At 44.0% G+C, this 14,289-nt stretch overlaps 1 protein-coding gene across 1 annotated transcript in view; it reads left to right on the top strand.

Annotated features, from left to right (window-relative positions):
* Positions 1-10,374, top strand: part of runx3 (RUNX family transcription factor 3) — a gene marked incomplete at its 5' end in the record, with an annotated part of 50,520 nt that extends 40,146 nt beyond the window's left edge. Inside the window, 2 exons of the mRNA XM_083907547.1 lie at positions 2,361-2,435; positions 8,911-10,374. Coding sequence (XP_083763673.1) covers positions 2,361-2,435; positions 8,911-9,392 — 557 coding nt within the window. The 3' untranslated portion in view covers positions 9,393-10,374. The remainder of the gene's footprint in view (positions 1-2,360; positions 2,436-8,910) is intronic.
* Between the last annotated feature and the right edge of the window lie 3,915 nt (positions 10,375-14,289).

Here is a 14,289-nt window from a genome sequence, read left to right as displayed (position 1 = left end):
GAGTCTGGGCAGAGGGGAAGGGCAGGAGGACGACGGGGCTCTCAAAGAGAACACAGGATTTTTCAGCCCCATGTGTTTGTTTTCGCTCACATTATAAGTGAGGGCTCAAAAGACATATCAAATGTCCCACATAGCTGAGCCAAGGCCGCGTTCCTCCCAACTCTAACACGCTCTCTTTCTCTCTCCGTCTTACTCTCTTCTCTCTCCCCGTTGCGACGCCTTAGGCCCGAAGCGAAGCAGGAAGCCAGCACAAGGACTGGCATTCACTGTGTCTCAATGACACGCTTCATTATGGCAGGCACATTACATGTCTTAGGAGGCGTCGCTGGATCCGGAGTCACGAGCGCAGACGCCATTTTGGCTCGAAACGTCTTCCCGCCCCCCCCCCCCCCCCCCTTTCATTTACTCGTGCACTTTAAAAAGGCAATGTTTATTTGTGTCATCCCACAGAACTACACCGACAGCTCCCACCCAACGCTGCTTATTAGTGACGCAGTTGCCACTTCTTCCCATTTCAGAGCCTTCCTTTCCCACTCCTCAGCTCCACCCTGGGGGTTGGTCCTTTTATTAACAGGGGTAATCTGTGCCTCTGGTATTGACGTTGTCTCCCGGCCAATCAAAATATTTGAAGGAAATGTTTATTTTCTTGAGCGAATCATACCAGCTGCTTGCAAGCCTTTCTGAATAAGGCCATTTATGTGTAAGAATTTGCCATTGTGAAGGCACACAGTGCAGGACCTCTCATAGGCCCGGTGCTGATTTGGGCCTTTGCAAAGGAAGCGGAGGAGCTCCAGGGAAAGCAAAGATCTTAGACATGCTGAGCCCTGCTTCTGCTATAGGTGACCCAACCCAACCCAACCCCGCCTCGCTGCTCCTGGCATCCTTAGCGATCCTAATTGCCACGACAGGAGGTTAGGAGCTGAGATGTCTCAGCGGCGGCGGCGGGTGTAGAGCCATAGTGATAACACATGCTCGACTGCTGCTGTCATTAATAATAAAGCACCATGGAGATATGTTGTTATATACTACGTAGGTTAGTTAAAGGTGCATTATGTAATAAATCTAAAGCAACTGGCCATAAAATCCTCCTAATATGTCACAGAGACTCAGGAATAATGTTCATATAACAAACTGAACTCACCAACAACAACAACAGTACAGACAAAATATTTGCATTAAAAAAAAAAATTTTGCAGACTGCAAATCATGTTTATGTTTTGAAATCATTGCAGTCAGTAGAGTCTCAGCTGTCGAGCAACCACAGGTTGCCAGTTACGTCAGAAAACGAAACCTAAAAGACCTCGGTATTTTGAATTTGAATGTAGTAACCGTTTTTGGCCACATTCTTACATATGGCACCTTTAATTACATAGAATATAAATATTGAAAAAGCATGCAGACTTTCACTTCAAGCTGAAACAACAGAGTTTCTCCTTCTGAAAACGGGCTCTCTCAAGCAATACTATCAGACCTGACGGAGAGAGCGTTTGTGTGTATACAGCAGCAGCAGCACTGGTGGTATCAAACAGCAGTTTTTGTTTTTTTGCAATTCTGTGGCTCTGTGCGGGAGCTTCTTTGTGTTTTCAGTCAGACTCCAGCAGCCGTCTTTGCGTCTTATCACAGTGTTGATATTGCTTCCGTTTGTCTGTTTTGCGGAAGCTCATTTGACAGCAGTTTGAATGCGACGTACATTTGTTTACATTCAAAAGTCATACAGTTTCGAGCGCCGACCCATGTCGACAAATCTGTAGTCCTGTAACAACTGCGATGTCTCAGACTCTAAAACAAACAGCCCCTGTTTGCGTCCGGCCTCCTGCGGTGTGGCCGTTGAGTGTGAAGCAGGGTCCCACGCGTTGGGCCAGGGGGGCTCCTTGACCCCGTCTTCTCTTCCTTGACAGCTCGGCTGGAAAGTTTCGCGAGTGTCCTGCGCTTCACAGGTCTCTGCTGCCTTTCCAATGTCTCGCCCTGAAAGACCCAAAAATATCTTCCCGTGCAGCCACCGAGCATGTTTTTTTTTTTTTTTTTTTAAAGCCTGATCTCACTGTGGCGTGAAAAAACCCACCCCCTCCTCTTCCCAGTCTTCTCTGCTCAGTCAGCAGAGGCCAACCTGTGACAGGAAGACATAAGACTCCAAACCGCCAGGTGTCAAGACAGCTTTTGACAAGTCTGTCATGGAGGGTGTTCCTGGAACGCGCCTCGGATTTCTGTGGCACAGGCAGCGACTTCCTCACCCACACCTTCACACCTACGCATTCTCTGAATTTCACCACAAATGCAGGACTTCAAATATCTTATGGCACGTCATTATAATTATGTATTATTATCTCCACGTTGACCGTCTCTCTCCGTCTTCTTCGCAGCACTGTGGCAGGATCAAATGGACACTCCTGCTCTGAAGACGTGCAAGGTGGAGGAGGACCTGAGGCCATGGCCAGGTGAGACTTCATTATACTCCGCTGTACATTTCTGTCTTCTCTCTAAGCTCTCACAGCATGTCCCGGAACTTAATTGGAATTTTAAAAATGTGCATGCGCATGCTTGCTCTTTTTTTTGTGTGCGTGTGTTAATCAGAAAATCGTTTCCCATTGTGTGTGTGTGTGCGGTTTTTTTATTTTGTTTTTTTATGTTTTTTTTTAAGTTGCCAAATGATAATCATATTGCGAGGCTCTTATGAAAACAGCAGCATCAGCGGTGAGGTCACTCGTAAGCTATGACTCTAATTACCGAGTAGGAGCAAACAGGGCTCGATAAATACCGAGGAGATAATTGATGCAATTTGGACCGCCGAAGAAAGCTCACACCTTTCAAAGAGTACATCGCGAAGAACATCTCAAAACAAACTGAATATTTCCAAACAAATTAATTTTAATTAGAAGACACTGACACCCTTTGAAAACAACAATAGCGAAGTGGAGCAGCTGGAAAGGCAGGCACGACTCAGGGTGTGCCACTCTGCTGCGTCAGTTTAATTTGCTCTGTACGACATCCACCACTCTGTCGTCTTTTTCCTTATCTCCTATTCCACTTTCAAACTTTTTTTTGGGTGATTTTAGCTGCTGACCACCCCCCCCCCCTACTTAGTCTCCCATCCATCTCCACCTCACCAGACACGCTGAGTCATCCACTCACACTGTGATGAGAACAGACACTGACACACACGCAGAAGTAAAGATTTAGTTCACTAATTCTGTTCCTTCCTAGACTGTCTGAACACCACAAATTGTGTTTGAACAGTGAAACTAGAGTCTCTTTTACACTAAACCAAGCTATTAAAAAAAAGGTGATTAAACTTCATTCCAACTGCCAGTTGTTGCCAGTTTTTTTTTTGTTTTGTTTTTATTTCTTCATCCCTGCACCCGTGCGTCAATTGTGACATTACAAACAAAACGAGTCGGAGGAAGGAGGAAGAAAAAACAAAGACGACACGAGCTCAGTGACGACGTTACAGTGGTTACTATTTGTTTTTTTAAATTTGAGGAAGAATGCATTGCAGACAAAGAAGAAATTAGTTCATGTTCACTATGAGTTCCACCAATGCCAATTGGAGCTGAAGCTAATAAAAAGCCATTTGATCCGGTAGTGAATTAAACCCATTTAAACTCAGGTTTAATAGGGTTTTTTAAAGCAGTGGGAATGGGCTATACATATTTCCAGTTCTTCCCAGAGATTCATTAACCCTTTAAGGTATGCGCCAAGAAAAAAAGCAAAGGAAAAATTATTTCTTTGCATTTTTTATTATTTAATATTTAATATTTAATATTTCAGATACAGGCCTCTACCAAACGGTTGAGACGCCTCTTCATAATAAACCTGGTTTGCGTGAATAACAAAGTACAACATTCAGTGTTAGTGAGTTCAGCTAATGTGAGATGCATTTTTCAATGAGATATAGCGACTTAAAGTGTGGCTGAGTAGTTCCTTAAAGGGTTAATGATGGTGTAAAACACGATCTAAAAGGGCATGTTTACGCAATCTTAAAATCTTCAATTCGAGTCCATCCTTACAGTAAAGACTCATTAGAAGTGCCGATGATGACGCATGTGCTCATATGACTTTCAATAAAAGTACAGCCGCCGACTGACGTAATGAGCAAAACACATCACGCCGGAGGCTTTAAAAGGCAGCCTCGTCCATTAGAGACGGAGAGTTACTCGAGCGGCGTATTAATCATGTCAGCCTGTTTGTCCATGCATTAGGAACAATCTCAGTTGTTTTTTTGTTTTTTATGCTTTGCTTTTTCGGTAAATCACGAACAACCTTTGACGTTTGCTTATGCGGAAAAAAGTTGGGTGCGTTTAAAAAAATTTGCATGCTTACATGATAAAGTGCCCAACATGGAAACTTTAGAGCCGGTGGCCATGGTGTCGCAGTGCAGAGGTGATTATCATTTGCATACAACGCGATGTTCCGGCTTCAAAGCCTTGGCACTTAAATCAACACCTGGAGATCATTTGTGTTCATTTGGCTTTTCCGATTCTTTGGACGGTGATGTGCCCTGACATTATGCTGCCGTGTCATCAGCACCTTGTTATCAAGAGTGAATAATCAACCGCTTGAGATCTAAATGGCATCCGTTCAAACCACCCAAACCAGTTAGTAAATCAAACAGACGTTATCTACCTCTGAAAGGAGTTCTAAAGAAAATCCACGAGATAAGATTTGAAAACAGTCTCAGAGCAAAGTGTCTCTCTCTACATGTCGCTGGGGTTTCTCTCTCCCTTCTCCTTCCCTCCCGCTTATTTGCCTGAGACACCATTCCCTGGGCTCTGGCCATCGCAGTTTGCATCGAGGCTGAGTAAACATTTCACAGGTGAGCGCCTGGATTTGCATCTCCCCATTGCCAGCCACCGCATGTGGACACACACACATACGCACTTGACCCTGCGCACGATTGCACAGACGCGGCTCGCCTCCGACCAGCCCCCACGCCGGCAGCAAAATCAGTTTCTCCCATAAGCAAATGAGGCAAACCTGCCGTCATATCTGGGTTACACGCTTGACTGTGGACTAGTGGACTTCTTAAGCAAAGCAAAAGAGGTGGAGAAGGTGCTCCATGATGTTTTTTTTGGTGTGTATCTGTGCCATTACCTCGTTTATGAAGCCCTAAAGCAGGGCTATTCAACTAAAATTTCCAGAGGGCCAGCTTTTCAGTGGGCCGGTCAACCCCTGTACTACTATTTTGTGTTGCAGTACTGCAGTACTACTATTTGTGTACAGTAATGCATGTACAATTATTTTGCACTTATTTATTGAAATAGCTGCTAGTTTTGTGCTAAAAACCACCAACATTCAGGTACAATACAATTTGCGCATAGTGCAAAAAGGTTACAGTTACAGTACCACAAACATTTGGAATAACAGTCACAATTGGCTCTTACAAAATTAGAGGTAACAATATAAACAACATTAAGGTGCAATGGCGACAATAGGCTATTTTTTGCAGAAATATAAGTAACAGTACCAATAATATTCTGGTACATACGCTACAGTTGGCTCATAGTGCAAAAAACTCTGGTACATACATAGGCTGCGTACAATTACAGCTGTACTAGTATTTGACAAAAAGGGACGCAAAGTGTCGCAAAGTGTTGCCAGAAATAGGCGAAGCTACGGTTTTATTGGCTTTTTAATAATACATTCATTATTTATGGGTTAATGGGCCGGTCCAAATTGCTTGAAGGGCCGTGTCTGGCCCCCGGGCCTTAAGTTGAATAGCCTTGCCCTAAAGTTTGGTTGAGAACGCTTTATTGTATTCTCGGGCTCTGCAAGCAGTCTGAAAAAGCCTGGTATGACATAAGGTTGCGTACATTGAACCGCAGAAGAAGACAACCGTTGTGTGTTTTCACTTGCGATTAGTGCGAGTAGCCATTTGCTACTCATTTGATAATGAGATCACAAGACAGTTAGGAAAGCTCTCGATGGCTGGCCAATCACAACATAGTTCTGTCTTCTGGGGATAAGATTTCAGTCTGAAACAGCACGGCTGACCAGAGCTTCAGTTAGGAGAGATTTAGATCGGCTCGTTTGCAGCAACTAGGAGGTTTTTGACCATAAAAACAAGTTAATGCATGCAAGTAGACCTCCATAACTCACATATATGTGCGATAGGACCACTCTATGGGAGCTTTAAGTGTGTGGTGCTATGCTTAGGAGGAAGAAAGTAAGAGAAAACATTTGGAACACTGTGTTCTCTATAAAAACCCTGATTCCCAGCGACCCGCTTTCACAGACTGGGAACATCACAGACGGCAGACTGTGCCAGCTCGCCCTCTGGGGTCCATCCCCTCTCCTGTCCCTGCAATTTAGTCAACACTTTTCAGATGAGCCTAATGGAGATCATGTGTGGTTTCAGGCCGCAGAGGTTACAGGCAGCTACTACTCGGCTCAGCGAGGAAGACCCTCACTGCCAAAGATACACCACTGTTACCGCAGCCATCACAGTGAAGGCTGTACTTACACTGGCAGGGGGTGGGGGGAGGAGGGTGGGATGCAGTAAGGTATGCGGCATGGTTAAGTGGGAGAAAAAGCAGACTGCGAAACTTTGCTTCTCAATTACAGAACAGTTTGTTTAGCCCTCTCCTCCAGAGGGAGCTACCGTGCCGTCGAGAGTCTCGGGCGGCGGCGGCGGCGGCGGCTGTGGCGGGCTTCCTTTGGCTCACGGCCAACAGGATGGTATTGCACGAGCCCATTAAGGTGTTGTGATAAGTGTCCAGTACGGTTTCCGTTGACAGAACACAGGAGCCGAGCCGAGCCACAGTTTAGCCAACACGTTTCCACCAACTCCAATTAAATGGAGATCCTGAGCAGGGTGGGCCGCAGCAGCCAGACTCATCAAGTCCCCACACCACGTACCCCGTACCCCCCTCCCCCCCTACCAGCTTCACCCTGTAGCCTAAATTTAGCAGCAGAAAGAGAGAGAGCGAGACAGAGAGCGTGGAGACTTTTTGGGAGTCCGGTAGGAATTAGTGGGCCGACTCCACTTCACCCGAATCAACAGCAGCTGAAGGTTTGGATTTTCCTCGCGTGAAATCAGATACGACTCCAGTGCCTGGTAGGCTCTGGAAAAAGAAACAGCCCCCCCACCACCACCAAACCTGCCTCATCCCAAAAAGAAGAGGAAACTCAACTGTAGAAATGTGTTGTTTAAAAAAAAAAAAAAAAAAGTCTAACAGGGGCCATGGAAATTGCAAAGGAACAGATTTTTTTTTTGGGAGCTGAAAATGGACCCAGTTCTCCAGACATAGGGAAAAGACATTTCAACAAGACTGTGGCACGCAAGTTTGGCATTCTCCCCCCCTCGGGGCTGTGGCGTGCAAGCGCTTGCTATTTCACAAATACAAGCTCTCTTTTCTCTGCCATCCAAATCCACATTTTACACTTGCAGTCATGTGGGCACAAAGGACCCGTGAAAGCCACATGCGGACAAACAAATAACCATGGGCTGAGGTTTGTGTGAGTGTGTGTGTGTGTAGGAGTGTGTTGGCAACTGGGCAGGTGTGGATGGAGCGTTCTGTACGTTGAGTGCGAGGATTCGAGACTACAGCCAGATCAACACTGTTTACAAGCTGTGGAATATTTCGGCCTGGCCAAAATATCTACAAAGCACAAAAACTTTGAGCAAGTATTATGATGAAGTTTTTGCAGAGGCAAAACAGCTTGGACACCGGCGTTGGATTGTATAAAAGTTACGACCGACTATAAAGGTTTTATAGGGAAAGGATATTTAAAAGTTTTCAAAATCATGCCTCAAGTGGCACAATACACCGATATGGTTTCATCAGACAATAACACTCTTCAGTGAAGCGATATCTGACAAAAAGGAACTGAGCTGGTGACAGTCGTGGCCCCAAATTTCAGAGCAGCGACTGCCAAGTCGAGCCCTGGAGCAATATTTATATTCCTTTTTTTTTTTTTTTTTTTTGTCAGCTGAGTAAATTAGAAGGTGGAGCAGTGAAACTGAAGTCCTCACAGCTGGATTCAACTGTGCAACCGTTACATATGAGATTACACTGAGCGGTTAATTCTGACAGGTCCTGGACTGTGATACGCATTAAAATGATATTCACACAGAAACACGCTTTTCCCTTTTTTCCTTCCTTTTTCCCTCTGTCTGCCTGAGATTGCGATTCTGTCGCTCCGGAATATGATTTATGACGAGTTGCACAACAAGCCATTGGTGTTTATACAGAGCACCCCTCACCACTGACAATACCTCTTTTCATTGCTCGAAGAGACTCGGCACAGTGTGCAACTGCTTTCATTTTGAGGGAGTGGTAGGAGGGCTGTGGGGAGGAGGAAGGGGAAGGGGGGGGGTCTTTTCATAACTTCAGTCTTGTGCACGGGGCTGTGGGATGATGTGCTGTCAGTGCTCGATGACGGCTATTAAGCGCAAAAAATGTCTCAGTTCATTACTCGGAGGTAAACGTTTCCACGAGCAAGAAATTTGAGCTCAGAAAAATTGGATTTCGGAAAGTGTTTTCCAAAGTTACACTACCATTAAAAAGTTTGGGGTCACCTTTACAATGTTTTTGTGTTTTCCATTAAAAGTCACACTTTTATTCATCAAAAGAATAGAAAATATAGTCAAGACATTGACTAGATTATAAATACTGATTGGACTGAAGGGTTTTCTAATCGTCCAATAGTCTTCCAACGCGAACATTGTAAATGGGCCTCTATACACCTATGTACGTATTCCATTAAAAACCAGACGTTTGCAGCTAGAAAAGTCGTTTACCACATTAACAATGTACAGAGTGTATGTATAGAGAGTTTTTCCCTTCAAAAATAAGGACATTTCTAAGTGACCCCAAACTTTTGAACGGTATCAAATGATAAAACAACACTTCTCATTCATTCATTCATTCATTCATTCGTTAACGTGTTCCATCCTTTTTGTGTTTTTTGTAGGAACTACAGATCTCTTCCAGCAAAGGGCCACCTTCCCATCTCTGTCGCCTCTGACCGACCCTCGCTTCTCAGACCCCCGCATGCATTACCCCGGGGCCTTCCCTTACTCCGCCAACACCTCCAGCACTGGCATCAGCGGCCTCAGCATGTCCGCCTCTTCTAGATACCACACCTATCTGCCGCCGCCTTACTCAAACAACCAGACCCAGAACTTCCAGTCCAATTCTTACCTGTATTACGGCACAGGCTCTGGATCCTACCAGTTCTCCATGGTAGCACCGGGGAACACCGGCGGCGAGCGCTCGCCCACCCGCCTGCTGTCCTGCTCGGGGGCCGGGGGCACCGGAGGGACCAACAGTCTGATGAACCCTGGCCTGAACAGCCAAAGCGAGGGCGTGGAGGCCGACGGCAGCCACAGCAACTCCCCGACGGCCATGAGCGCTTCGGGTCGCTTGGATGAGTCCGTCTGGAGGCCTTATTGACTGACGGACGTCTAGACAATCAGAGGGTGTGTGTGGGGAGGAGTGACGTTAAGGAAGGAAGTTAAAGAGGACGTTGATCAAAAAAAAAAAAAAAAAAGCTGAACACTGAAAAAAAACCAAAGAAAAAAAGAGAATGGCTGCATGTTTGTCTTTTATTTCTCCAGCACTCGCTTTAAAAGACCTTCTCTTTTGCCAACTCTCCCAAGACGTCCATGTATTTTGTAAGATTCGAGCAAACTCCTGCACTGTGCTAAAAACATGTACTCTTAGGGATTATTAAAAAACAATCATATAAATTAACATGTTCAGCTGAGACTGAGAAAAGAAGGGAGAGTAAAAAAAAAAAACCCAGAGAAGCCATCGTTAAAGTTTCAGGAACATTTTTCTGATGCAAATGACTCATCAATGACACAAGAGACAATGGAATTGATGAACTGGAACATGACAGCAGACAATCAACAAGCCAGACTGTTCAGACTGATAAAACTCACTTGATCGGGTCGAGAGGAGATGTCGGATCGGACGTTTTCGCTCCAGGAGAGGAACCCCGACGTCTTCCCAAGTCACGGCTACGTCGCTGCAGCAATCGGTTCTTTAACAGCTTTAATTTCTGTCAAATGTAATTACTGCAAAAACAAAAAAAAAGACAAAAAAAACAAACAAAGTCAGTTGTGAAAAACAATCTCAGATGCACACAGAGCTGTTTCTGCTGTGTACATGCAGTACTTTCACGCCCCCCACAGCCATCGGTGCTACTACGACTACGGTACGCAGAGGACGTTTTTCCCAGACGTTCGACCGCGAGAAAAAGCATCCGATGTGTCACGACTCTCATGTTTTAAGACAAATACATTCTCCTCTGCTGCGTCAGTGTATCGCGTTTCAACAGGACAATGGCTGATATTTGGAGGAATGCAAAAGACTAAAACGTAAAAAGGAGTGTTTTTTTTTCCGGTTTCTATTCCTTCAGGAATATTTTCAGTCCTGTTGTGCCTACTCTTTACTCCCCCCCCCCCCCCCTTTTTTTTTCTAATCCAGTGCTCCCTTTTATGGAAATGCTAGTCTGGTATTTTTCAACTGGATGATACGGTTTACTTTTTGATATTTATTTGAGCCAAATTGTGAGGAAATGTGCGCATATACCCCAAATCCTTGAGCATTTCTCGCTACCTTTTCCTTTTTATACATATATATATATATATATGAATATATACATACAGTATATATATACCATGTTTTGTTGTTAAGTATAAATTTGGAATTTGTGTAATATATTGTTACTAAATTATGAAAAAAACAAAACCTTTAATGTAATTATTTTGTCTTCCAATGTAGCTTTGATGCACTAAAAACTTTGATTCCTTTACGAACCACGCCCTGAAAAAAAGCCATAACCTTTTAAGAACTGTGTCCAAATTGCCTTCCTGTGCTAGAAACAAAACAAAAATGTGTCATTTTGCTTAATGTTTGCACTATGTTTGAACTCATATCTCTTATGGTTTTTGCATTTACAAATATCAAAAAAAAAAATTCCTGCCGCAACTGACACTTCAAGTGACCTTTTGACAAATCCTTCACCAAATATTTAATAGTTTCACACACACACACACAGATTCCTACACCACAGGTGTGTGCACATTCCCACCCTGACCTGTCCTGAGGTCACTGCAGTCACATGTGATCCCTTTATCCCTGAAGGGTAAAGAGCGGGGAGGATGAGGGGATAGAAAAAAGGGGTCAGAGTGGTATCTTCTTACCAAACACCTATGCAAAAAAAGAAGAAGAAACCTCACTTGTGCATAGGTCCCTTTGTTCTGATTAATTAGCGAATGCTTCATGGCTCTTACTCTCGCTCTAATTTACTGATCATCAGTGCCAGAGGCTCACTCCTCTGCCAATAATTCATACACCTGCGCAGGTGATCTCAGCACAGGCTGCAGGTTTCGGGTGTCATGTGACATTTTACCGGCACTGTCTTCCACAAGAGGGAAGATGATTATCATTCATGACTCTGTAAGACGGGTGTTTGGTTGCTACACAAGTGAGATTTCGTTTCAAAGCGAGTGGTGATCCAAAGCTCAGGTAAACTTATGCAAGGTGTTTTGCAACAAAGACTCTGCCTTATTCCTCTTTTTATTTGATTTTTTTTTTTTTTTTTTTAATCTCATTCCCCTTTGATTTGGAGGAAACGTATTTTCCTACTCTATTCTGGAGCGTTTATACTCCGGGTGAAACTCATGCAGCTAGAGAAACCACGCGTGTCGTTACATTCGTGTGGTTTCTTAAAAAAAATACACCAAAGATCTTCACAACTGCCTGTTAAACGGTAAACGAATCGTGTCTCGATTGATTTGTAAGCGATTTTGTGTATTGGATTAAAGAGCACAATGTCTTTCCTTTTCTTTTTAAAAGAACCCCCCCCCCTCCCTCCTTCTCATAATATAGCAAAAAATGTAAAAGTCATCTTCCTGTCTTTCTTTCCTCTTGATGCTCAAAGCATGTTCATCTGAAACTGATATGTTAATTTAAGAATCTCATCTACATATGTAATAATATCGTTACTGCTTCCATTATTGAGTGCTTGTACAATTTGCGGATGATGTAGTTTTTAATCATTTGAATTAAAAAACACGTGTCTCAAGCTTTTTGCCTTCACACTTGCCGTTCATTTCGTTGTCATGTTATGTTTTTTTTATATATATATATAAACCTTTAGAGCCCAAACCATTGAATAATTGACAGAAAATTCAAATTCTTTGAAACTGGACTCTTTATTGGTCCTTCTGAATAAATAAATAAAAAATTCAAATATCAATTTCCATATAGGAGTCTGAGATTTGTATCATATTTGATACAGCGGGTCACAATGCTCAAAAATACACAAACCAATCCAACAAATCCAACAAAAACAATGCAGCAATGGAACTGGCAGCATGGAAGACATAACATTTCAGTTATTTTCACTCATTTTGCGGTTCACAACTTTTTTATTTTGAGTGATGGTTCATACATCGGATTTGTCAAGGAAAAACATTGTCACTGCTCATGTGCGGGAGCTCAAAAACGAATGTTTCACATATGATACGTTTGGTGTTATAGGGTTAAAAGAAGTCAACCTTCGGATCTGTGCGTATGATAAAAATTAGACTTAGATTCAGGATCTGTGGTCACAATTCAATCTACAACTGGAAAAGTACTCGGAGAGCGCAGATCTCCGCCAAGGCAGCCCACCCCAACACCCCTTACGGATCACGCCCAAAACTTAATCACTTGTTCCTGGTCCCATTGCTGGCTTTTCCTGACAATTTCATTCAAATGTGTTACTTTTCAAGTGATGTTTGACAAACTTAATACCAAACATATACCTCCTTGGTGGTGGTCAATAAAAATGGTTGTGTATTATTTGAAATTCATCACTCAAAACTTGTTTTTTTATGGTCCAACAGGGGCCGAGTGTGAAAAACATTAAAAAAAATACACGGCATATTATTTCACCTTCACAAACCCAGACGCTGTCACATCAGCCGTCAAACAAGGAAGCCAGCGAATTCTGCACTTCAAAAGCTCTAATTCACGCACACTAAATACCACACATGCCGCCGTCTCCGTCTCATTACCCTGGCAGTTCATTGGCAGTTCACCCCCAATAACCCCCCCACTTTAATAATTACACTCTCATAGGGGGGGGGGGGGGGGGGGGGTAACGCTCGCACTGCTACACACCTCTCAGAGATTTGAAAATGCCTCAGCTGTCAACGCGACGGTACCATGAGCGTAAATAAAACCCAGCTAAGGAATCCAGCGCCGCCCTGGCAGCCTCCATGTTGGCGAGTTGTCACTTGTTAAAAACAATACAGGAGTAGTTTGGAATGTCGCCCCCTTTTTTCTTTCTTTTTTTTTTAAAACCCAGCTATGTGGTTGTTAATTTATGCGGCGCTGATGGCATCTGTTCGGACCATTTGAAGCCCGGGCCACGAGATTAAACACTTGAGATACTACCTTGCGGGGTGGTCTGATTTTTGCCCGTCTCATGTGGTTAACCTGAAACACAATACCATAAATTCTTCGCTCTTAAACTAATGCCACCTGTTGATGCGCCTACGAAAAAAGAGCTTTCGCTTCTAAAGGCTTTTGTTTTTCCCCCCCGTTCTTCAATTTTTCACTCTTTTATCCGCTCTGTTTATACTCTCCTGTATCTCTGCTCTTTCCCCTCCTCTTTTATCCTTTCTTCCCATTCAGTGCTCGCCTTTCTTTCCTTCTGTATGGCTTCTACTGTGTGTGCGTCAGGCCTTCTATGGGGGCAGTGTTGGCAGAACAACAAAGCCTTAGGACACACACACACACACACGGCCTTGATACACACTGTATTCAATTAACTCTGCACACTCAAAGCACTTCCACGCACGCACAAGAAACTCATACACACAATCCCCTGCCGACAGATCTCACACCAGCCTCTGCCCAGACGGCCTGAGCCTCCAACTTCACAGTGACAGATCTGCAACCATCTTAAAACGTTCCCGACTCTTTCCTCCAGGTCTCATCACAGCGCGGCTCTTCTGCCCAGGAAGCACAAAGAGAAGATGATAAGCTTTCAATTAGACTGGGGCTCAGGGGAATTTTCCCGACTGTCTTCACACACACACACACACACACACACACACACACACACACACACACACACACTCCGAGACCCGAAAATCTCTCTCGTCCACATGTGGAGAGCAGAGGAGCCCTCATCATCAGGCCCCGTCTTCCCTCTGTTCCTGCCATGCTGTAAGCGCTCCAGAGGTGAACGCTTTGTCTGGATGTAATTGTGGTCAAAAAGGCATGATGAATTGCTCTGTAAGACGACATAAAAAATTGCTTTTTAAGTGGATGAAACGTAAAGTGAAGT

This window comes from Microchirus variegatus (assembly GCF_963457635.1).
Source record: "Microchirus variegatus genome assembly, chromosome: 21".
In the NCBI taxonomy this organism is placed as follows: Eukaryota; Metazoa; Chordata; class Actinopteri; order Pleuronectiformes; family Soleidae; genus Microchirus; species Microchirus variegatus.
Note: the sequence above shows the minus strand (reverse complement) of the source record. Positions and strands in the feature narration are given on the sequence as shown.